Genomic DNA, 21,329 nt, shown 5'->3' on the forward strand with positions numbered 1-21,329 from the left:
GTCACTGGCCCTCCTATGTGGGATCCGAACCGGGGCCCTCTGGCGTCCCAAGCCAGCTCTTCACCAACGCGCCACTCGGCCGGCCCAAGAAAAACTTTTTTTTTTTATTGTTAGTTTCAGGTGTACAGAACAATGCAATAGTTATCCTTTTCACCCTTAAGAAAACTTTTAAGAGTCAATGAAAAACAGTTCTCGTATGACTGAGATGAGCAGGTTAATAGTATATAATGTCAATAATTTGGCTTCAGACCATTATCTTGCTATTGATTCAGAAGAAATACATTATTGACTCAGTAGCTCTGTTTACTGTTTGCTAGCATTGTTTCTCTGTGCTTTTTCTTCTTTTAAAATACCAGGATCTGGCTTCTTTTCCTTTGTCGTTTTATGACCAGTTCCATCCTGTCAAAGAATGACAAGGTTAAATTCGAGGGAAAGAGGAGCAGTCGGAGTCCTAATTTCAGCTGCCGACCGGTCCACTGATTGTTCTGAAGTTGATGTGATTGATCCTTCCCACTTAGTTCCTATCCTCCCTTCTTGCAACTTTCCCCAGAGTCATATTTTTGAACACTCTTGTTACATATTGTAAGATTCATTCAGTTCCTTCTAATATGTTTAGGACTTACACTTTTACATTGTCTGCTGACTGTGTTTCCTGGGCTGCATTTTCCAAAAGAGAATGCCACCACAGAATCATTTTTGCTGATGGCTGGTGAAGGAGACACTCATCAATAGCTGAAAGAGGAGAAACTGAAACAAAAAGCCGAGCTAAAGTGGTTTTGTGGGAACGTGATTACAGAGTTCGTTTTCATAATAAGAGGCTGTTTGGCACTGTTGTCTCTGTGAAATGGGCTTGAAAGGCGGTTGCTCATTCTTAGCGTCTTACAGACTGCTGTGGTGGGTCTGCAAGGAGGCTCAAGGAGGGAGGGGCAGGCCAGACCCTCTCCTTGCGATGTATGCTCTTGGGAGGGTAGGGAGAATGGGGGGAGGGGCAGTGCCCCATGGTGGGCAGCGACCTGTGAGCCTGTCTTAGTGGCTGCAGCTGCCCTGGAGCAGTCCTAGCCTCCCAGCTAGGGGGTCAGATCTTCTCATTTGTTTTAAAAAGAGAAAGAAGGAAAACTCGGCATCTGAGTTTGGCATCTGAGTTTGGACCCCGAGCAGGAGGGAGGTAGGAGGTGACAGGGATTTGAGAAGCAGGATTTTCTCCCAGGCTTCTCAGCGTGTGGACACGCAGATCAATTTCTTATCCTGCGTTCAGCTGGCCACTGGGTTAGACTGTGTTGATCAAGACATCCCCTCCTGTTTCATATCACATAACGCATTCATTTCAGCCACTGAGCCTAAATTACTGTTTGCTTTCTTTCTGCCTTTCTTTTTTTCCCCCTGAAATGGTAAGAACTCGTGTAAGGATGAAGTTAGTTTATCCGTGCTAATGCTTTGATTTTTCTTTTCTCTTTTTCTTTGCCACAGTAGGTAACCAGTTAGGGGCCTTGGTACATCAAAGGTAAGCAGTGGGTTATGTTTTATTATTTATTGATCATTTCTAATTGTTTATTGATCCACCATCTGTACTAGAACGTTAGAAAGTCAGAGGTTGAGAGTGTGAAAAACCATGGGCTAGATTTCTTTAAGACTCAAGTTTTTTGTTGCCCTTTCCAAGACAGTGTAAGCTTAAAGGATAAACTCATACGAGGTATGAAAAATCAGCCATTCGTGTATGTAAACTTAAAAGATTTCTAATATGTTGGAGCTGCTCCTTCTGTCCACATACATTTAATTTAAAATGAGAGAATGAAAATTTTGCTCCTGTTTTGACAATTTTCCCAGTGTTTTATGAATCCTTGACCTCTTCACTTGAAAAGATGTCCTAAAGAAATGTGAGCTGGTGGGATTTGACAAGATACAGCTTTGGTCCTCAAGGAGGCATAGGCCTGGGGGGCCAGAAGCCCGGGTCCCCCCCAGTCCCTGCCATAGTGATAGGGACTTGCCAGAGAACCTCGGATACATGCCCACTTGATCCCGTGCCTCAGTTTCCCCTCACAGCCTTCCCTTAAACACTGAGGATTTAGAAAGATACAAAGACCTCTGGGCTTTAAAAAGTCAGGTCTGTAAGATAGGATATTTGTGGTGACAATGTTACCCTTCAAAAAGGATAAAATATACAAAGAACTCTGCAACAGCTTCTGTAATGGGTGAAATTGTGTGCTATGTATCCATTATTGTAACATATTATCTTTAACCTTCACCAGCAATGATACAATTATATCTTTCTGTGTTCTACACAAATATTTGGAAGTTTTTGTAAATCATCAGGCATCCATTAACCAAAAGATTTATCCTGGGATTTTTGTCATTTCTTTAATTTGTAATGAATTAAAGTAAGTTAAATGAGGTTGTTAGGACCCGATGTAACTTTCTATAAAGCTGTAATTAGGATTTTACTTTCCAGAATGTTTATACTTGATGCGTTAGACAAGTGTCAGCCTTACGTTTCGAATAGAGCTTTGTCTTCCTGGAAGCCCAAAGCAGTTCGTCTTGACTTGTTTCCACCTCAAAGAGAGGCTGCTAAAATTGTTTCCATAGGCTGAGGAGCTGACATTTTGTATTGTGATAGTGTTGGGCCTCTTCTAGTCAATTCCCCAGTAAAATTTCTGAGAAGAGACAGTCTGTGCCACCAGGTGAACAGCTATCTCAGCTACACAGACCTTTCACCATGGTCAGGAAACACATTGCAGCAGGGACCCTGCCTGTTGCGAGGTGTGCTAGGCCAGCGGGGGCTCAAGGCCGACCTCCATGGTGTCACTGATTAGGAAGCCTGGTTTGGGGTGAACTCACGTGTCCCAGGAGGCAGAGAGAATCCCTGGGCATGTATAAACCTGAGGATGTCAACTCTGCGAGGAGAACAATTTGCTCTCATCACAATGATACCGTGGCAAGTGCTATTTATGCTATTTCATTTCTTCTAAGTGCTGCACTTTCCCTAAAAACATGCACTTTATTCAGTCCTTTCCATGATGGGTAAAAATCGAGCTGTGTGAGAGATGTTTAAAAATGCTTACCCTTAACAAAAAAAAACAAAAGAAAAAAACCCACCTACTTGCCTTTAGCTTCCTCCTAAGGTAAATATTTAGATTTAGTTGCTTTCTGGGGTGTTGGGCAAATTGGATATTGTCCACAATACACTGTATGGCAAATTTGAAGGTTTGTTTGAAAGAGCTAGTGCAGTAGTTGTTTTTAGAGAGAGAGAGAGAGAGAGAGAGAGAGAGCGAGAAAGAGAGAGAACAAGAACATAATGGATGAGATGGCATTTAACAGAAGTACCTTGCAGAGTAACTGAGGTCATTGTTCTGTCCTGGTCAACACTGATTAGGCCTCCGCTGGATACTGACTGCATTGGGGGTGTCTCACCCTAACAGCTATATTAGAGGGAGGACAGAAAGCAATACAAAGATGGGGAAACAAGGAGTATTGAAGAAAGGCTATTTCTTTATCTAGAGAGGACATGAACACTGCCCAAGTCCCAGAGGCTCTCTAAGGCCCCTGAGATTGGTGACCCCTCTGGTACTTGGCCAAACTCCTGTCTCCTGTGGCCTCATGAAGAAAAGGCGTGAGCAGAGCTGATGGTTTAGTGAGAACCCAGAGGTTTCCTCCTCTGATACTTGAGGTAGAGGCTTCGGGCTTTTCGAGGAGTGATTGTCCAAGGGGCTCAGTCGTTGATGCTCTTTGTAAATGGTTGTGGACTTGTTGGCCAAATTGGCATGATTTCTGTTAAGTCCTTATCTTCTAGCATAGCCAATATGGGGAATTTGGGGAACCTAAAATGGCTGCAAAATTCTTCTATATTTTTCTCCAAAATGTTCTTTGTTTTTAGGGCAGTAATAACAGAAGAATTCAAAGTGCCTGATAAAATGGTTGGATTTAGTAAGTATCCACGTGGTGCACTTTCCCGTGGTTCCTGCCTGTCCTTTCTATCCCACTGTCTCGCTCTCAGTGTGTCACCTGTAGTCAGAGGCTTTCGCACACTGTTCCCTAGAGTCCCACAGTGCTGCAGGTCTCTCCAGGCTGAAGGAGAGACCAGAATGTTGGGCCCTGGGTCCCCCACTCCCACCAGGCCCCCCACACACACACTCACATCTTCTCACTTGAGCTAGGGCACCCTCCGTCTGTTTGCCGTGTTTCACGTACAGTTTCTGTGGGTGCAGTGAGGCCAGCTTGACTGTAGTGCTGTGAACCAAGTGTGGATGTCTGTTGGATAAAGTCGCATGCGTGGTTACATGTGGAATGGGGGGCATATTCTGACCCTGTTCAATTTGTTTCAGTTATTGGCAGGGGAGGTGAGCAGATTTCACGGATTCAAGCAGAATCTGGTTGCAAAATTCAGATTGCTTCAGGTAAGGGCTTTTTTTTTTTTACAGATCTCAATTTGGTAGAAACCAGTCTTTTGTGGCTAAGTTTAGGAGCGCGGGTAAGTATGTGCCATTGCTGTTTTCCTTGCGCTTCTGGAGCTGGTCTCCCCGGTGAGAACCAGAAAGAGCAGAGCAGAAGCGGCCCAGAGACGAGGCCACCCAGCTGGCCTTGGGGGGAGACCCTCCCCATTCTGTGGCCGGCATGGGACCCCGCACCCCCAAACACCTGCCGCTCCAGGACCTGTTTTCTGCACCAGAATGTTATGCCAGACATAGTGGGGCCTGCAGCAGTCCTGGGGTCACTCCTGGGGACTGCTCGCTGGCTCCCCTGGATTAGACCACCCCTGCCCTTTGTGGAAAGAGGCCAGCTTGGGGGCTCTGGCGAAATTCTCATGTGTTAAACGCGGTTCAGGTCCTTTCTCAGCTGCGTCCATTTTGACTGTCCAGTATGGAGACAGAGATTGAGGAAGAATTTTTATTTTATTTATAGTTTTAACATCTAATTTGAGCTTGACCTCTTTTCATAGTGGACGAGGGGGTTTGGAGGGCATTTGACTAGAGAAATGTTTGTCATTTTAAGGGATATTTATTATAGTGTCTTGAAGGCAATAACTGCTGCTGTTAGCCTTTTCACTTTCTTTTTTAGTAAGAATTTTAAGAGGCGGTATTTTTAGGAACAAAGTAAAGTCATGTGTGATGGTAGAAAGTAAGATTTTCCTTCTCAAATGGCCCGGAACCAATTCCACATAGATGTCGCTGATCTCTGGGGATATTCAAGCAGTAACTGGTAATAGTCCCAATGTGCATACCATGAAATTTCTTTCTAGTGTGCCTCAGAGCTATTTGCCAACAAACGACCAGTAAACCACTCCACAAATGGAGAAACTGAGGACTAGCAGGTTAAGTGACTCACGCTTATCAGCACACAAGTGGGGTCAGAAACGAAGCTGAAACTGGAAATTAGGACCAACTCAAACTCCTGCTGCAGTCTCCCACCTTCCCCTGAGGGACTTGTTTCTACTTTGAGAACCTAGGGTGGAGCTACCAGCTTAATACTCTCTCCACAAATGGAAGCGACTGTCTTTTCCTGGGAGCCTGGGCTTGTGTGGGGCCGGTGTCGGCGCCAGCCCGGAGGGACAGTCTGTGCACAGGCTCGCTGGTGCCCACCAACACACCTCATCTTCTTGATTCTTCTTGTAGAGAGTTCTGGGATTCCAGAGAGGCCCTGTGTACTTACCGGAACCCCAGAAAGTATTGAGTAAGTTTATTTTATTTACTTTTTCCTTTCACTCTTCTTCCTCCGTCCCCAAATGGGGAGAAATGGAAGGGCAAGACTGTTACCGAACACTGTCCATCTGTGCTACAGTCAGATGCTCGTGTAGAGAAGGACCCGGGAGGTTGCCACACCAGGGACATTAGTCTCTCCCCTTAAACACACAAGGGATGACCTTTTAAAAAACCCTACGAAATTTCTCAGAGCTGTCATGACACCTTCATAAACCACGCTCTGACGAGTGTCCATTCCCCCTGCCTGAATGCTCTACTCACCTGACTTCTCCCTCGTTAATACCTCCTTTACCTGAACAGGCCTGGGTTAGTAAGCCATCTTGGTACCAGGTCTTTTGCCTGGAGCTGACCCCGTGGCCCCTCTGATACTTGTGAGCCTAACGAATGGACTAAACGGCCATTGCTCCACTCAGAGGGCCAGATAGATCAGCCAGAGGGTGTTTCGACTTTGGGGGCCCTTGTGACAGCCTTCAGACCGGCGTGGCAGTCCTACCTGGTACACACATGCACAGAGCCCTGTACCAGATGGAGGCCTCAAATCCAGGAACCTCCTGGGGGAAGGGGGGTGTACTAACTTTGCGTCTGCTCGCTTTCCTCTTTCAATCTACTGAGTAGCGTGGCGTTTGGGGACAGGGTGCTAAGATTATGTCTGCCTCAATAGGTAGGGCTATTTTATTGTTTCCATTGCTCAGGGAGTCGAGATGAGTTTGAATCCTCTTGTTCTGCCGTAACATTGCAAGCAGTGAACCAGAACAAATAACTGGCAGGTGTGCATTATAGGGCATGCGGGATGGTTCTGCTGGAGCCCAGGCGGTTTTCTTCCAGCGCAGGTTAATCTAGTACACAAGCGAAATACTAAAAAGCTGCTGTGACTGAGAAGATCCATGAGGCTGATTCTGTCCACGGAGGCTCAAGGCGCCAAAGGGCAACCTCGTTTCCTGCCTTCCTCTCCCCTCCTTCCTACTCTAACCATTCCTGCTTCCTGTCCCACTCAAGCCGGGGAGGCGACGGGATTGTAAGTTTAGGAAGAAACAATTGTGCTCTCTTCAATACACAGTACAGCCAGCCTGTTTGATAGCTGAATTCTTTCCTATTAGAGGAACCAAGAAATAGATTCTACATGGTGATTTGAAGAGTAAATACTGCAAATCACAGCCAGTGGAGATTCTGGTGCAGAAAAGGAAATTGGCCAGACAGATGGCCTCGGTGGGCTGGGCTGTCCTCTTTCGGCAGTGCAGTCTTCCTTGCCCGCCTCCAACTAAATCAGCACACAGTGGTGTGTGAAACGCAGGGTCCTGAAAATCTGACATGAGAAACACAATGCAGGTGTATATGACTAGGGCTGCATCAGAGCCACTGCCGCCTCCTTTTTCATCCCCTTGAAACCAAACTAGTGATTCATAGCCTTAGCTTAACAGCCATAGAGCAGCCTGGTTGGTTATGGAGAAGAAATTTGGAGTTTGGGACTTCAAACGATGACTACTAACCCTTGCTTTCTTTCTTCCCATCTCTCTCATTGCTCTCTCCTGCCTTTTTAACAAATGTCTAGTGAGTGTCGACTCTTGAGAAGGGTTATGCTGGATGGGGGAAGAGGGAGATGCAAAGGGCTCAGAGGTTGTCCCTGCCGCCAGAGCAGCTGACATTCTAGTAGGAGAAGTGACATGCTTGTGGAGTGAAGACAAGACACAGCACAAGCGGAGGGCAGACTCGACAGGGGCCTGTGTCGGGATGTTGGTGTTGTGATGTGTTGCTTTTTAATTCCAGGCCAGTAGCGCAGCGGATGGCAGAGGCCTGCCAGGTTGTGGGGGCCGGAGCTGCAGCTGGACGGAGGGCGGCCGTGACTTCTTCGTGTCTTCCCCCGGTGCTGTTTCCCTTTTGTGGGCACCTAGAGCCTTCATTTAACGCCGCTTCCCTTGTGGTTCTTTTCCCTCCCAAAGACAAGCCAAGCGGCTCCTGGGGCAGATAGTGGACCGCTGTCGGAACGGACCTGGCTTTCATAATGACATCGACGGCAACAGCACGATCCAGGAGCTCCTTATCCCTGCGTCTAAAGTGGGCCTGGTCATTGGCAAAGGAGGGGAAACCATCAAGCAGCTGCAGGTATGCGAGCCCTTCGCAGAGGCCGCCCCCCTCCGTCCCGTTCCTGGTCGGGGAGTTCTTACCAGAACTCTGACCTCCCCTGGTGGAGCGGCCCGAGCTTCTCTCAGAGCCTCTGCCAGGTGATCCCACGGTTCCTCCCTCCGACTGCTATTTTCTGGGAATTTACTGTGGCCTGGCCTGGTGCCAGTATGATGCCAGGCCTGGGGTCCCCGTGAGCTTGAAGCAACCACTGCCATGAAGCTCCGTTACCTCCAAATGACAACATCTCAGCTAAAAATACCGCATCCAGAGCCGGGGGCTTCTGAGCCAGCAGCACCCCTCTCGTTAGCTGTGTGATCTTAAATGTGTCCATGTCCTTTTTAAAGGCCCAGGTCTTTGTATGTAAAAGCGGGGAAGTGCCGGCCTCGCTGTTGTAACGCAGCTGAAATAGTCCCCGTTCTGTGTATTTATCTGAGATCCCCAGCACGCAGCTTCTTACTGAGCAGGTGCCGTGACCGTTAGCTGCTCTTAGCTCCAGAATCACTCCTCCGAGACCCGTGGGCCGAGTTTTGCAAAATTTTGAACCCCAGCAGGTTCCAGCGCTGCACCCTGCAACCAAATGCATATTTCCACAGCTAAACATAATAACGGTCACACTCAGTGAGAGGGCTAAACATGTGCTCACATGAATTCAGGTTCGTTTTGCTGCCAAGTTAGTTAATGAACAAACTTTTATTTCAGAGCTTGGGGCTTGTAGAAGTTGTAGGTCAGGGACTGTGACCTGCCATGTGACCCTCTCCTAGCCCAGTCCTCGGACTGTGAAAGGCATGCTCGTGTGGACTCCCAGAATCCCAGCTTTGGTCCCCTACTCCTGGGCTCTGGGCAGCTTCCCTTCAGAGGCCTCTCCTCCTGTGCGTGGAATGGTCACGCGCACCTCGCTTAGCTGTGCGTGAGCGCTAACTCGATGTGAACTAGAGCGCTCAGCTCAGAGCTTGCACTTCATACAAGTCACTCATCGAGATCCTAGAGACTGGGAAGGGAGAGGGCTAGGGAAATGGTGTCCGCTTCACACTCAGAAGCTTTGTGGCACGGCCTGGATGTCAGCATCCTCAGAGGCCAGCATCATGGGCGGGGTCAGAGGGCAGCGCCTGGTGGGGGGGGGGGCGTCTTATTGTGGAGGCGACCCGACCTCTTGCATCTTCTTGTGCTCGCCTGCATTCTTCTTCGTGGCAATGAGGGCTGTACTGTGTGTACCCCACAGGAGCGGACGGGTGTGAAAATGGTCATGATCCAGGATGGCCCGTTGCCGACGGGGGCAGACAAGCCTCTTCGCATCACTGGAGACCCGTTTAAAGTACAGGTAGGAAAGAAATGGGATCCAGCAGGTCCTGGGGTGGGCGTCACCTGGTAGTAACTTGTAGAGCTTCTATGTCATTCAAGAAATGACAAAACTGATGCTCCTTTAATTAAGATAAGCTATTTTCCCAAACCAAGTTTGACGATGGAAAGAATTTAGGTTTGTGTTGCCCAGTTCCAGAGCTACTAGCCACTTGTGGCTATTTGAATTAATTCAAATTAAGTAAAAATGGAGTTCCTCGTGTACCCTGGCCATATTTTAAGGGCTCAAGAGCCACACGAGGATGGTGGCTATCATCACGGGCAGTGTGCATAGAGAACATTTCCGTAAATGCAGAAGGCTTCATTGGATGGCATAGCACTGAGCAGATGCAGTTTTCAACTTGACCTGTGGTCCTCTCAGATGCAGGCTCCTCTTGGCTTTTACTTGTTCTCTCCCTTGGCCCATTTTTGCAAGACCTCCAGCTGAGGTGGGAGATAAGCAAAGGTGCCAGCACCACACAGGCATGTGTCTGTCCTCCTGGCAGGCATCCTGTGCCCTGAGCCCCCAGGCTCAGACAGCCCTAGTGGAAGTCACCTGGGGTGGCCCCACCCTCCAGCTCTTGCTGTTCGCAGGAACGTGAGTGGTCTTCGGGCGTGGGTTGTATGTTCCCGTGAAACACGAATGCTCCTTTTTCTGTCCACCACAGCCTGTCTTGCCTTTGCTGCACTTACAGTAGCTCCAAGGTGACACTCCCGGTGAGCCGGCCCGTCAGGGATAGCTGTTCCTCTGTAGGAGCTTTGGGGCTTTGATGCGGCGGAGGTTACCAGCCTCTAGCAAAATATTTCCCCCAATTCTTAATGCTGTCGTTCGGCTGAGCGCAAATTGATGTCATTGTTGTTCTTTCAAGGTACATCTGTAAAGTGATGGTTTCAAAACAGGATTCAGGGCCAGTGATTAAAATGGTTTCTTTCCTTAGGACCCAGTCAGTGATGCAGCCCGTCACTCCCCTTCTGTAGGCCAGGGTCCCCCAAGTGCCTCCCCCCACCCAGAGTGTCTGACCTCTGAATGTGAACAGGTGGGCTTTTAAAAAATCAGATGTCGTCTAATCTTGGCTCACTTGGTTCATGCAGTCCAGCTTGTGGACTCCACGTGATTTCCTAGGACTCTAGGAGGAACCGGGAAGCAGGCCTGCTGGAGAGGGTGCTACCCCCACTTGCTTTCTCTCCTGGAAACTTTGGTTTTATCTTTGGCAGAAAGAATACATAAGCCAAGAGCTTATTTCACTGAATTTCATGTTTCATGAATTCGCAGGAAAGTAATTATAATGAAAGGTTTTTAGTGTTTGCTTTTTATGTTAAAACTGTATTCCACATTTTTTACTGGGGAGAAGCTGTCTGTTGTGTTTGGGGTAAATTGTTGTTTGGTTTGTCTTTTTTCTCTCCCTAGCTTTTTATGATGAAAAACTTCAGACATACATAAAGGTTGACAAGATATACAGCAAACGCCTGTATACCCTCATCCTACCTGTCATTTTGCCATTTGTGTGTGTGTGTGTGTGTGTGTGTTTGTTTTGTTTTGTTTTTTGCTGTAAGTAAGTGGCAGGTATTATGACTCCATCCCTAATTCCTACAGCAATGTATCTCCTGAGAATAAGAACTTTCTTTTATAAAACCAGGCCTGAGAAAATAACGGTAATCCCATAACAGTCCGTATTCAGATTTCCGCAAATGTCCTAAGACTTTAATTGCTGTTCGGGGTGGCAGTGGTTTGGTTTGGTTTTCCAGAACCAGGACTCAGCCTGGGCTCCCACATTACCTTGAGTTGTTAGGCACGGTTGATCCTTGGTGCAGGTTCCTGGGGGCTGGCACTGTGTGGGCACAGTGGGTGGGCTGGCTTAAGTGCACTCTCTGGGGAGAGGGCGCTGAAAGTGCCTTGGAGAGAGTCGGGCTGAGGGCAGTCTCACCAGTCAGTAACTGGGACATGTGATTTCAGTGCTGGAAGGTACTTTCGGGCTCCGGCTGGCCTTTTTCTCCTTACCTCCCTGGACCGCCTCTGCGATGGGATGCCACGGTCATGTCTTCCTCCTCCTGGAACCTGCCCACACTCAGAGCGCTCAGAAAATCCTTCCCTTATTAGAAAGAAACGACATGCCAGAAACACCTCAGGGTGACAGTAATCAAGTTCGGACCCCACACAAATTGCTAACCCTACTGTGGCTTAAAAAAGGGTAGACCCTTGTCTGGTAAACGTTTGGGGCAAGGTAAAGAACACAGCGTTTAGGGTTTGATGTATACGACCCTCGCCAGCAGCTGCCCATCCCGTGTAGTGACCCAGTGAGTGAGTTCCCCACAGCCGAGCGCCATCTGAGCCTTGCAGCCCCACCGCATGTCGAAATTTAACCGGGTAGCGTGTCTTTTTCAGGATTTGGTTTTCCATAGTGTCTTTTATCTGTGTTTATACAGCAAGCAAGAGAAATGGTATTAGAGATCATCCGAGAAAAAGACCAAGCTGACTTTCGAGGCGTACGCAGTGACTTCACCTCCCGAATGGGAGGAGGCAGTATAGAGGTATGCTTGAATTTCAGGTTAGTAGGCAAATGACATGACGACATTAAAGGTTGTAGGTCATTGGCCTGTGGGCTCTTTAACCTTGGACAAGTTATTTAACTTTTGTCTCATCTGTGAAACCCTACAAATGCGCTCGCTTCCCAGGGTGGGTGTGAGGACAGACTGGGGCCATCAGCCACAGTAAGGGGAGCCGGCTGCATGCTTTCCAGGGCCTGGGGCCTTCCCCCTGGTTCTGAGGTTTTGCTTCACAGCTTCTCCGCTGCGCAGGTGAAGACCAAAGTCCAAGTTTTGTTGGTGATCTGTGTTGTGATTTTATGAAACTTGGAATCCAGATTTATTGGTGAGGTGGAATGGGACCAAAATCGATGCTTTGGAATGAAACTTTGATATATATGCTACAACATGGGTGGGCCTTGCAAACATTGTGCTTAGCAAACTAAGCCAGATACAGAAGGACTAATATTGTATGATTCCAGTTATACCTAAATAGGCAAATTTGTAGAAACAAAATAAAACCAGGGTTTCCAGGGACTGGAGAAAGGAGTTACTAGTTATTGGATACAGAGTTTTTTACTGCAGATGATGGAAAGGTTTGGGGTATAGATATCTGGGACAGTTACACAACATTGTGAATGTATTTAATGCCACTGAATTGTATACTTATGAATGGTTCAAATGATAAATATTATGTATATTTTACCACAATAAAAAGTGGAAAAAAATACTTTAGAGGGTCACTAGTATAATGGACAAGTATATGGTATATTTATGCTTATTTCATAGAATTTGGAATATAAATTAGCCATTTTAAATGTTTTATCTGTAAGGTTTGTTCTTTACTTCATTTTTATAACTATTTTGATTAAATCTCAGACTTGCTGGATGCATTTAATGGACAGGAATGCAATCATGAATCACAATATTTTTAAGAGGAAAAAAATGCTTTATTATATCATTTCCAGGAATGCACTATAATAAAAAAATTTTTTTTGTTAAAAAATTGTTTAAAATATATATGTCTCCTTTAAGAACAGACAGGTTTATAGAAAAGCTCTGATGAGGCTTTTTTTTTTCTGTGCTTAGGTGTCTGTTCCTAGGTTTGCTGTTGGGATTGTAATAGGAAGAAATGGGGAAATGATCAAAAAGATCCAGAATGACGCTGGTGTGAGGATTCAGTTCAAACCAGGTTGGTTTTGATGATTTTCAAAAATCCTGAGCATTATGAAGAATTACAAAACACCGTCACAACTCAAGGACTTTGTAACTAGCCAGTTTATAATATGTTTTTTCTCTCTTTTGCAACATTCTGTTACCAAATTGCCAATCTAAATTTCTCCTCTGGGCCCTCACTTCTCCTTTGGGTTTGCTGCTTGGTTAACCCTTGTGCCAGAACACCCTAGCCTGGGGCTTCTAGGGCTTTCCCCCACTTAGACTGATAAAATTGGGGGAAATCAACATAGCATTTCCAGCTTTTAATTTTACCAAGTAAGGACTTAAAAAAAGAAAACGTTACTTTGATTTCATAAAATTTAAGATAACTTAAAACCATAAAAAAGAACAAACACAATAAAGGGCAATTCTTTACATTTTATAAATTTACATCTAGAAGCAAAATTGTCTACACTGTCTACAGTTTCCTCCTTTCTCTGAAGATGGAAAAACATCACAATGGGCTAGTTTTTGGAAAAGGCTGCCATAGCTCTACTGTTTTCCTTGGCCTTTTTTGTTTGTTTGGTTTTGGTTTTGTTTCTTCAGTGATATATTTTTTAAATATCTGTAATTGCATAGTATTGGCACGGGCCATGAAAAACTATATAGCCGTAGACATACATCTCCCTATCCACAAGACGCCCTGAGTCGGGTAATGTCCTTGCTACTGCTTTGGCACTGGTAGGACTATGGATTGCAAACCAGGTTGACCTTTAGCTCTTTCTAAAGTTGGGCTTTTCCTAATCCCACTGCTCACCTTGCTCCACAGATGATGGTATTAGTCCAGAGAGAGCTGCACAGGTCATGGGACCCCCCGATCGATGTCAGCACGCAGCGCACGTCATCAACGAGCTTATCCTTACGGCCCAGGTGGGTCCAGCTCTCTGGAGTTTGCATATCACCTGAGAAAGTGGCAAGTGTCACACGGGGCTCAGGCAGCACCACAGAGCAGTCCCCCCCCAAGTCACCTTCTTAGGAACCCACATTCCTGGCAGCTACCTCCCTCCTGGTTGATAGCCAGCAGCTTCTCTACAGCTAGCTCTTTCCTTTTTTTTTTTTTTTTCTTGCTAGTTTATTACTCTCTTGCCTTTATTATCCCAGAATCCAGATTTTCTTTATGCAGAGAGTTCCTGGCTTATTAAACTGTTTGAGAAAATACAGTGCAGATGACCAAGTTTCAACAGTTGAGCATACTTAGTATAAAGCTATAAGTAAAATCTAATTGTAGCTTTAGAAAGCATTTTAGTCTCCCCCAGCATCTTAAAGCTGTCTTCATGCACTGGTTTCCATGCACATCTTTGTCTGGAATTTGAACAAGCTGGTATGATACTGTTAGCGTCTCCACCTGCCCCCGTTGTCAGTACCTCTGGGGACCCACTGTCACTGATGGTGGGCTGGCACGCCCCCCAGGACCGAGGAAGCCTGAGGACCATGGAAGCTGAAGAAAGAAGCAGGGGATTGTTGGCCCAACGCTGCCATTAGCCACGCGGCCTTGGACAAGCCTTAGGACCTCTCCAGGCCAAGTCTTCTCAGCCGCAAACAGGGTTTTACACCAGATGGTGCTCCCCATGCGGCTCCCTAAGTCATCTGGGGGTGCATGCTGAAGTAGCGAATTTATAGACCCCTCCCCATATCTGCTGAAGCAGAATCTCCAAGACTTGGGCCTCAGCTAGAGTTGCAGGCACTTCTTAGGCTTGGACAGGTTCAGAAAAGAGTCACTAAATGATCTCAGACATCACTTTTAGTAGGAAGAGTTCGTGAACCCAGATCTGCAGAGGCTGTGAGATGATTAGGGGGCAGCCTTGTCCTTGAGACTGTGGCATAGCCCGAAAGTGGGCTGTGCATGTGTGTGTTAACATCAGCCCCTGAATGAACTTGTTTACTTGTCATTTGGCACTCCTAAAAGCAGAGGACAGGGAGAAAGCCACTTATCCGCTTATTCTGGTTTAGATTCTGGGTAAACTCCCACATGTCTCTTCATCAATATGGGCACGTTTTGCCACACATTTCTTCACCACGTTGCATATCTGTTCAGCTTCTCCGTCCCGTGAAAGAAGCTCACAGCTCACTCTATCAGGTTTTCCCTCAACATTTAAAAGATTTAAATGCTGCAGCTCCAAAGGGACTTGGGACAAAGGCTGGAATGGGACGTGTTGCCCTCGAATGAAAGGAACCTTCTCTTAGGTGTCAGATGTGGGCTTTGCTCTCTGCTGAGGGGACAGTGTGCGAGGGAGTCAGGGACTTCTCCAACCCCAGATCGTGGACTCCGGCCTGGTTTGCTCCCTCTTTGGGGGAGCAGGACAACTGGTTTTTCTTTAAAATCCTTTTGTCCTTTTTGCTGTTGGATTGCTAGGTGTTCTGATTCATACAGCAGTGTTCGAATTGTTCTTAATAGGAGCCTGGTCAGGGGAGGGTCAGAAGTCATACATTGCCACTCATGTGTCACCTTCAAATGCCCGTAGCTTTTCAGCGTGTACTGCCTGGCTTCTGGCAGGCTCCGTATGTGTCAACCCCAGGAAAGGACAGCGCCAGCATTGAGGAGAAAACCAACTCCTAAACCTGTGAGGAGGGCCCAGCACTGCCAACTCCAGGGGAAGGCGTTGGGCGTCAGCCCTGGGAGTTTAGATCTGACTGCCTGTTTGAGTTGGATCTATTTGTGCTGTTTATGTAACCACACGTGTTTATCCGCACGCAGCCTCCTTGAACGCTCCTGTGATTTGTGTTAATTCTGGCTCTGAAGAGCACTTCAGAATCTGAAATGTGGAAGGGACCTCAGGTTCGGATGTGTGGCGTTGATTACAACCTGTCACTTAACCTCCTCCCTGGAGATGAAAAGTGGTGCTGGCGGCAGTGGCAGAAATCTTCACTGGAGCTTTGCTTCCTTCCCAGGAAAGAGATGGCTTTGGCAGCCTCGCAGTTGCCAGGGGAAGAGGCCGTGGCCGTGGTGACTGGAGCATGGGAGCCCCTGGTGGCATCCAGGAGATAACATACACAGTGCCCGCAGATAAATGTGGCCTCGTCATCGGCAAAGGTAAGAGGCAACCACGGGGCTTCCCGTCCCCCTTCAGCTGTTTCACCTGAGAGTAGACAGGTTCACATACAGCAGTACCTCCAGGGCACAGAGGCATGTCTATTTGCTGCACTTGACTGAAGGTGCCAGACTGTGGCATCAGCGCCCTTGCGCAGGAATCCTGCTTTGCATGGGTCTTCTCATGAATGAGGGTGCAGCGTACGGACATGGTGGAAAGTAAGACCACTGCCCATTACGCAGCTCAGTTGAAAAGGCGCCTCGCACAGGCTGAATGTCGGTCGGCTGCTCAGTCACTAACTCACCTCCAAGGAACTCAGAGGAATAGTTAAGATCATTTCCTCAAGTGAAGACTGCTTTCTGACAAGTGTGTCGCTTTTTTCCTTACTGGGTTTGGGGATTCGGTCTTTATTGACACTATATGTGAAAATGGTTTTTATGCTTTCAACACATTTACCATGAGTAACAGACACCCTGTGGTGGGAAATAAAAATTGATTTGTTGTTTCCAGGCATTTTAGAGACCATTAGGTAGAAACCCTCGTTAAGGGCTGGTGGGGCGCACCCCTCAGTGAGAAGCAAGGCAGATTTCTAGGCCATTGTGGCTCGTTCATCTGGGCGGCCTTGGGCCCACGAGGGGCTGCAGAGAGGGGACTGTGGCTCCCGGGGCCCTTCCCCGGCAGCAGGCGCAGCCTCTGTTCAAGCAAAACCCCGCTGCTGGCAGGGAACGTGCACTTGGCATTGGGTCTGGTATTTGAGTAAATAAATCAGTCTTCTCCCCAGAGTTTCTCCAGTTTCTGTGATCCAGGCATCTCCTAGCTGTCAGGGGTGCTAGTATTCCACAGAACGTGATTTGGGGATGTCCCCACCAACAGAACGCTGAGGCCGCTGCAGCACGTCCTTAGGAGCAGGCCTGGGGTGGGAGTTCCCCCTGACTCTGTCACCTCCCAGAATGGGCCCCGCCCACGACAGGGTGTTTTTTCATGCTCTTTCAAAATGTTTATCTCCCTGTATCTGCCTCGTAGTCTTTCAGATTATTAACCTCTCAGAGAGGGTAGGAACAGTGTGGGTTTGTTTTAATTTTCTGGCAGGGTGTCCATGCTGATTGGTGTTTAATGGATGTTGTTAGCCGCCCAGATGCTGGGATGGGTCAGACCCACTACCCAGATGGACAGCCTGGCTGCCGTGCAGTAAATCTGCGTGATGCCTGTGGACTGAGAGTCGGATCGAGGTTTCTCTGCCTTGTGAGAACTGTTTTGCTCACGAGGTTTTCATGTGAAAGGGTGTCTCTAGACACTGGCAGAGCCTGGCTGCCTCCACTGTGACAGTCCCCATAGTGAAACCTCAGTGTTCACAGGACATTCTCTCACAGCTTGTCCACTACAAAGTCACCCTGAGTGACTCGCAGAGGAAGCAGTGACTGATAATGTGTCCAGGGCTCTAGCCGCAACCCTGAGAAGCCCAGGAAAAGTTTTGTTGGCAGAGAAAGAGGACTTTCTATACTAACTCCCTCCTTCACCCCCCCCCCCCGCCCCAAAAAGGGCTGGCATGACGCACGCCTCCTCCTTGGGAAGGGCGCGTGGGTACGGGCGGGCGAGCGAGGGAGAGGGAGCCACACGCAGTCGGGCCCTGCTCCCCAGGCTCCAGCCTTTGCACAGACGCTGCACCTCCCTGGGCCCCTGCTGGATTTCCATGATAAATACAGCAATAGTGACAGATAGTGCGGCCAGCCCTGCTCCTGTCAGCCAGGCCTTTTAGCAGGTTTGATTAATTGCTTTACGATTTCACGTCCAGCCGGGGGCCACTGGTGGGTCGCTTCTGCCCCCCATCAGGTGGAAGAATGGAGCAGGCTGCTGAATGAGTCTATAGACAGCCACCATGTGCCATGCTGGTGACCTCATTTTGAAGGAAGATGAACTTAAATTAACTCCTTCCGGCCCCGTGCAGTTTTGTGGGGCCTCCTCACCTTATTAGCATGCTCCCAAGGCCTCGGGGAAGAGGGGCTGTGGGCTGCTGGTCCAAGTGCCCGATGAATGGAGGGGCTCGTCTGCGGGCTCTTGCTCCAGAACCGAGGAGCGTCTGGGTAGGAGGCTGGGTGTGTGGTGGAAAGGTCTGTGTTGAGTGTTGGCTCCCCATTGCTCCCCCAAAACGTTGTTGCTGAGGAGCAAAGCTGCTCACTTTTTCATGGTGCAAAGAAGAGAAAATTCTTTCTCTGTGAATAAGGAGCAGTAGATACCACACTGGGACTTTGTGCATTGATCAGTGCTGTCCCCAAGACAAGCGTGTTTGCTCGAGGTAGGACATGTAGGGACGCTTTTCATAAGCTGTTGCAGAACTTCAAGAAAATCGTGCACACAGAATTTTGGTCTGCTGAGTTGTGTTTTTCTTTTTCTTTTTAATTTGCTTTCAAATTAAAACCCCCCCTAACTAGACTGACAGTACCACCCAAGCTGACGTTGAACAGAGCTTTATCCGGTTGCCCTCCGTCTCTGGTTTCCTTCCCGTAGTGTAAAGGGCCGCTCGCGCCGTCTTCAGGACGGACAGCTGGACACAGCCTCTGCTGCTTGACGATTATAGAGTCCCGCCGCGGATCGCGTGTCCCCTACTCACCTCCCCCTCACGGATTGTTCAGCTGCTCCTTCCTGCAGTGGGGGTGGAGGGCAGGTTAGAGTGGAGGACCGCGGGTGTATTACAAGGAAATGACAAATGTCACATGAGGCAGTTATGACTCTGGGCGGGAGGGGTGACAGACTGGCCTTTAGTTGTTGCTTTTGATCATTTGGGACTCTGGTCCCCTGCACCAGATTTCCCACAGATTGCCTTTTTCCAGTTTTGCAAAACTCTGTGCTACAAGTTTTCCTTGTATTTTGGCTCCCCCCACAATTGAGCAGAGCTGATCTGTAAGTTCTGTGAAATTTCAAAAGAAGAATCAAATCGTTGTTACCCTGGTGGGGCTTTTGTTACGCAAATTTCATTAAGAGGCTGAGACTCGCACAGGTTTTTCAAAGAGTCCGACTAAACTTTCATTAGCCTGGCTCCACCCAGGCCTCTGTGACCCCGTCCTCTGCTGCCTCTCTGTCTAGACCTGTCCTCCCCCTCCCCGCCACGGAGAAGTGACAGGATGGGATATGAAAGGCCCAAGTGGGCTCCAGGCATTGTTGGGTCTTGTGGCCGTCCGTTTGACCTGTGGAGGGAGGGAGAACAGCAGGGCGGTGGCCACTCTGTGGCTGAAGGCCCCCATTGTGCCGTAGAGGGGCCATCAGGTCGCCATTCTTGTGCTGAGAAGGATGGAGTGCCTTCCAGGGCTGAGGCCTCGGCCTGGGGTGGGAGCTGAGGTGGCACTGGCCAAGGGCCGAGCTCCAGGCCTCTGCAGAGGACACTGAGATAAAAACCAGCAGGTTCCATGAGGTGTCTGTGGCCTCATCCTGGCTCTGAGAAGGACCAGCTTCACATCATAAACCTGGTTTTGCAAATGAGTGAGCCCTGGGTTTTGTTAGAGCCAGCTTCAAGTAAACAGAGTACCTCTCTGTTCTCTAGGCGAGTGCCAGGATGGGAAAGCACCCATTCCTCCGCTTCTGGAGCGGAGAGCTGCGCGCAATGCCGGGCCTGCGTCAGCTGCCACTTACCCTCTTTTTTTGTGTTCTGCCTGCAGGGGGTGAGAACATCAAAAGCATAAACCAGCAGTCAGGAGCCCATGTGGAGCTTCAGCGGAACCCCCCTCCCAACACCGACCCCAACCTGCGAATATTCACCATCAGGGGAATTCCTCAACAGATCGAGGTGGCCAGACATCTTATAGATGAGAAAGTTGGCGTACGTACAAGGTCCTTTCCCCATCAGCTTACTAATAGCTGGATTTCCCGGTGGGTGTGCAAGGTACCTGTTTCTCCCCAGAACCTTGTACATCCTGTGCCTGTCAGTCCTCACGTCATGTGAGGGCACCCCCTCCACTTTGCCAAGGGGAAGATTGGGGCCCAGGGGTACCAGGGCCAGGCCCAGACGGGATGAGGAAGCCTCTGGCAGAACTCACCACGGTCTCCGCAGCTCAGGCCCCAGAGCCGTGTCCCCTGCAGGCTTAGATGAGCAGCTGGGGCGGCAGCCTTTCCCCAGCGCTGCCCCGGGACTCCTGCTGGCATTGCCCTGGCGGCCAGCCCTGCAGGCAGCTTTCATTGACTCTGGCTTTAGTTTCAGGCACCTCAAAGCAGATAAAGAAAGGGAGTGTTGATGGAGGACAGATTGGCCACTGCTCACCTCAAAGGGGACGTAGAATGGCAGAAAGAGCCATGGGCCAGCCTAAATTGACGGGAGAGTCAAGCAGGTTGGTCCCTACCCCCAGGGTGACACGCTAGGGCAAATGTGGTGGTGCCAGCATTGGCTGTGTGGTGGTATTGGTCGCTCAAGGGCAGAAGCCACTTCTGCCAATCAAGTCCACTGTGGGGAAGGAAGGCTAGTGCGAGTGCTGTAGGGCGTCTTCCCTTGACTGTCTCCCCAAACGCTGTGGTGTGCCTCGAGGGGTCCTGGGCGGAGGGCAGGCGTGCATCCGACAGGAAGTGAGAGTTTCTTCTGTGCCATGACAGGGGACCAGTCTGGGAGCACCTGGCGCCTTTGGACAGAGCCCCTTCAGCCAGCCACCGGCTGCACCTCATCAAAAGTGAGTCTTTTGCATCCATCTCAACTGGAAGAATTGCCTCCCTCCCAAGAGGTCCTCCTCCTTTCCAGCCACTTCCAGGGAGTGCTAGCAAAGCCTGGGTTCTGGGTGTGGGCCCGACTCATCTTTACCTCTCACCTCGGGCCTGTCCGTAGCTCACTGACCAGTGCAGGGGTGAGAGCCTTCCCAGGGGGCAGAGGGTCTCCTAGTCACTGCCAGCATCTGCCCCCCTGGGACTGGGGAAGGGGAGGTTTTTGCCAGAGCTTTGCCACTGTTGGGCTCTGAGCCCTTTGTCTTTGCTTTTCACATCCTTTCAGCACCTTTCCTCCGAGGAGCTCAGGGTGCTTCCCCAACATTGCTGCTAAAGTGAACGGAAACCCCCACAGCACCCCTGTGAGGTAGGCAGCCTGCTCAGACTCCATACACATGGTTCTCAGTCAGGACTGGGGTCGTGGTCACCTGGCCACTGCCAGCGGGGACCATTGTGCTTGCCTGGCGGGGAGGAGGTGTGAGCAGTGAAGTGACAGATGACGGGTGGCTGGAGGTGGGCCCAGGTGAGGAGGGGATGTGACCCACACTTGTTCTCCACAGTGGTCCTCCGGCTTTTCTGACCCAGGGCTGGGGCAGCACCTACCAGGCGTGGCAGCAGCCCACACAGCAAGTCCCAAGTAAGTGTACAGGAGGAGGTGGGCTCTGCACAGCCCCGGGGAAGGCCCTCGTTCCAACTTTCGGCCAACAGGCCCAGGATGTCCCTAAGCAGAGGCATCGGG

The 21,329-nt window shown here is 49.1% G+C and overlaps 1 protein-coding gene across 5 annotated transcripts in view; it reads left to right on the forward strand.

Moving 5' to 3' along the window:
* The window catches only part of FUBP3 (far upstream element binding protein 3), a 51,493-nt gene that overhangs the window by 24,028 nt on the left and 6,136 nt on the right, over positions 1 to 21,329 (forward strand). For 3 of the 5 annotated variants that reach the window (XM_019638421.1, XM_019638437.1, XM_019638453.1), the window contains 14 exons: positions 1,468 to 1,501; positions 3,869 to 3,918; positions 4,317 to 4,388; positions 5,604 to 5,661; positions 7,628 to 7,790; positions 9,031 to 9,129; positions 11,571 to 11,675; positions 12,759 to 12,861; positions 13,654 to 13,754; positions 15,774 to 15,915; positions 19,564 to 19,724; positions 20,489 to 20,562; positions 20,877 to 20,957; positions 21,151 to 21,227. In XM_019638421.1, the coding sequence (XP_019493966.1) occupies positions 1,468 to 1,501; positions 3,869 to 3,918; positions 4,317 to 4,388; positions 5,604 to 5,661; positions 7,628 to 7,790; positions 9,031 to 9,129; positions 11,571 to 11,675; positions 12,759 to 12,861; positions 13,654 to 13,754; positions 15,774 to 15,915; positions 19,564 to 19,724; positions 20,489 to 20,562; positions 20,877 to 20,957; positions 21,151 to 21,227 (1,320 nt within the window). The remainder of the gene's footprint in view (positions 1 to 1,467; positions 1,502 to 3,868; positions 3,919 to 4,316; positions 4,389 to 5,603; positions 5,662 to 7,627; positions 7,791 to 9,030; positions 9,130 to 11,570; positions 11,676 to 12,758; positions 12,862 to 13,653; positions 13,755 to 15,773; positions 15,916 to 19,563; positions 19,725 to 20,488; positions 20,563 to 20,876; positions 20,958 to 21,150; positions 21,228 to 21,329) is intronic. The other 2 variants (XM_019638429.1, XM_019638445.1) reach the window with 2 other exon arrangements.

This window comes from Hipposideros armiger, unplaced genomic scaffold (assembly GCF_001890085.2).
Source record: "Hipposideros armiger isolate ML-2016 unplaced genomic scaffold, ASM189008v1 scaffold_3, whole genome shotgun sequence".
Lineage (NCBI taxonomy): Eukaryota > Metazoa > Chordata > Mammalia > Chiroptera > Hipposideridae > Hipposideros > Hipposideros armiger.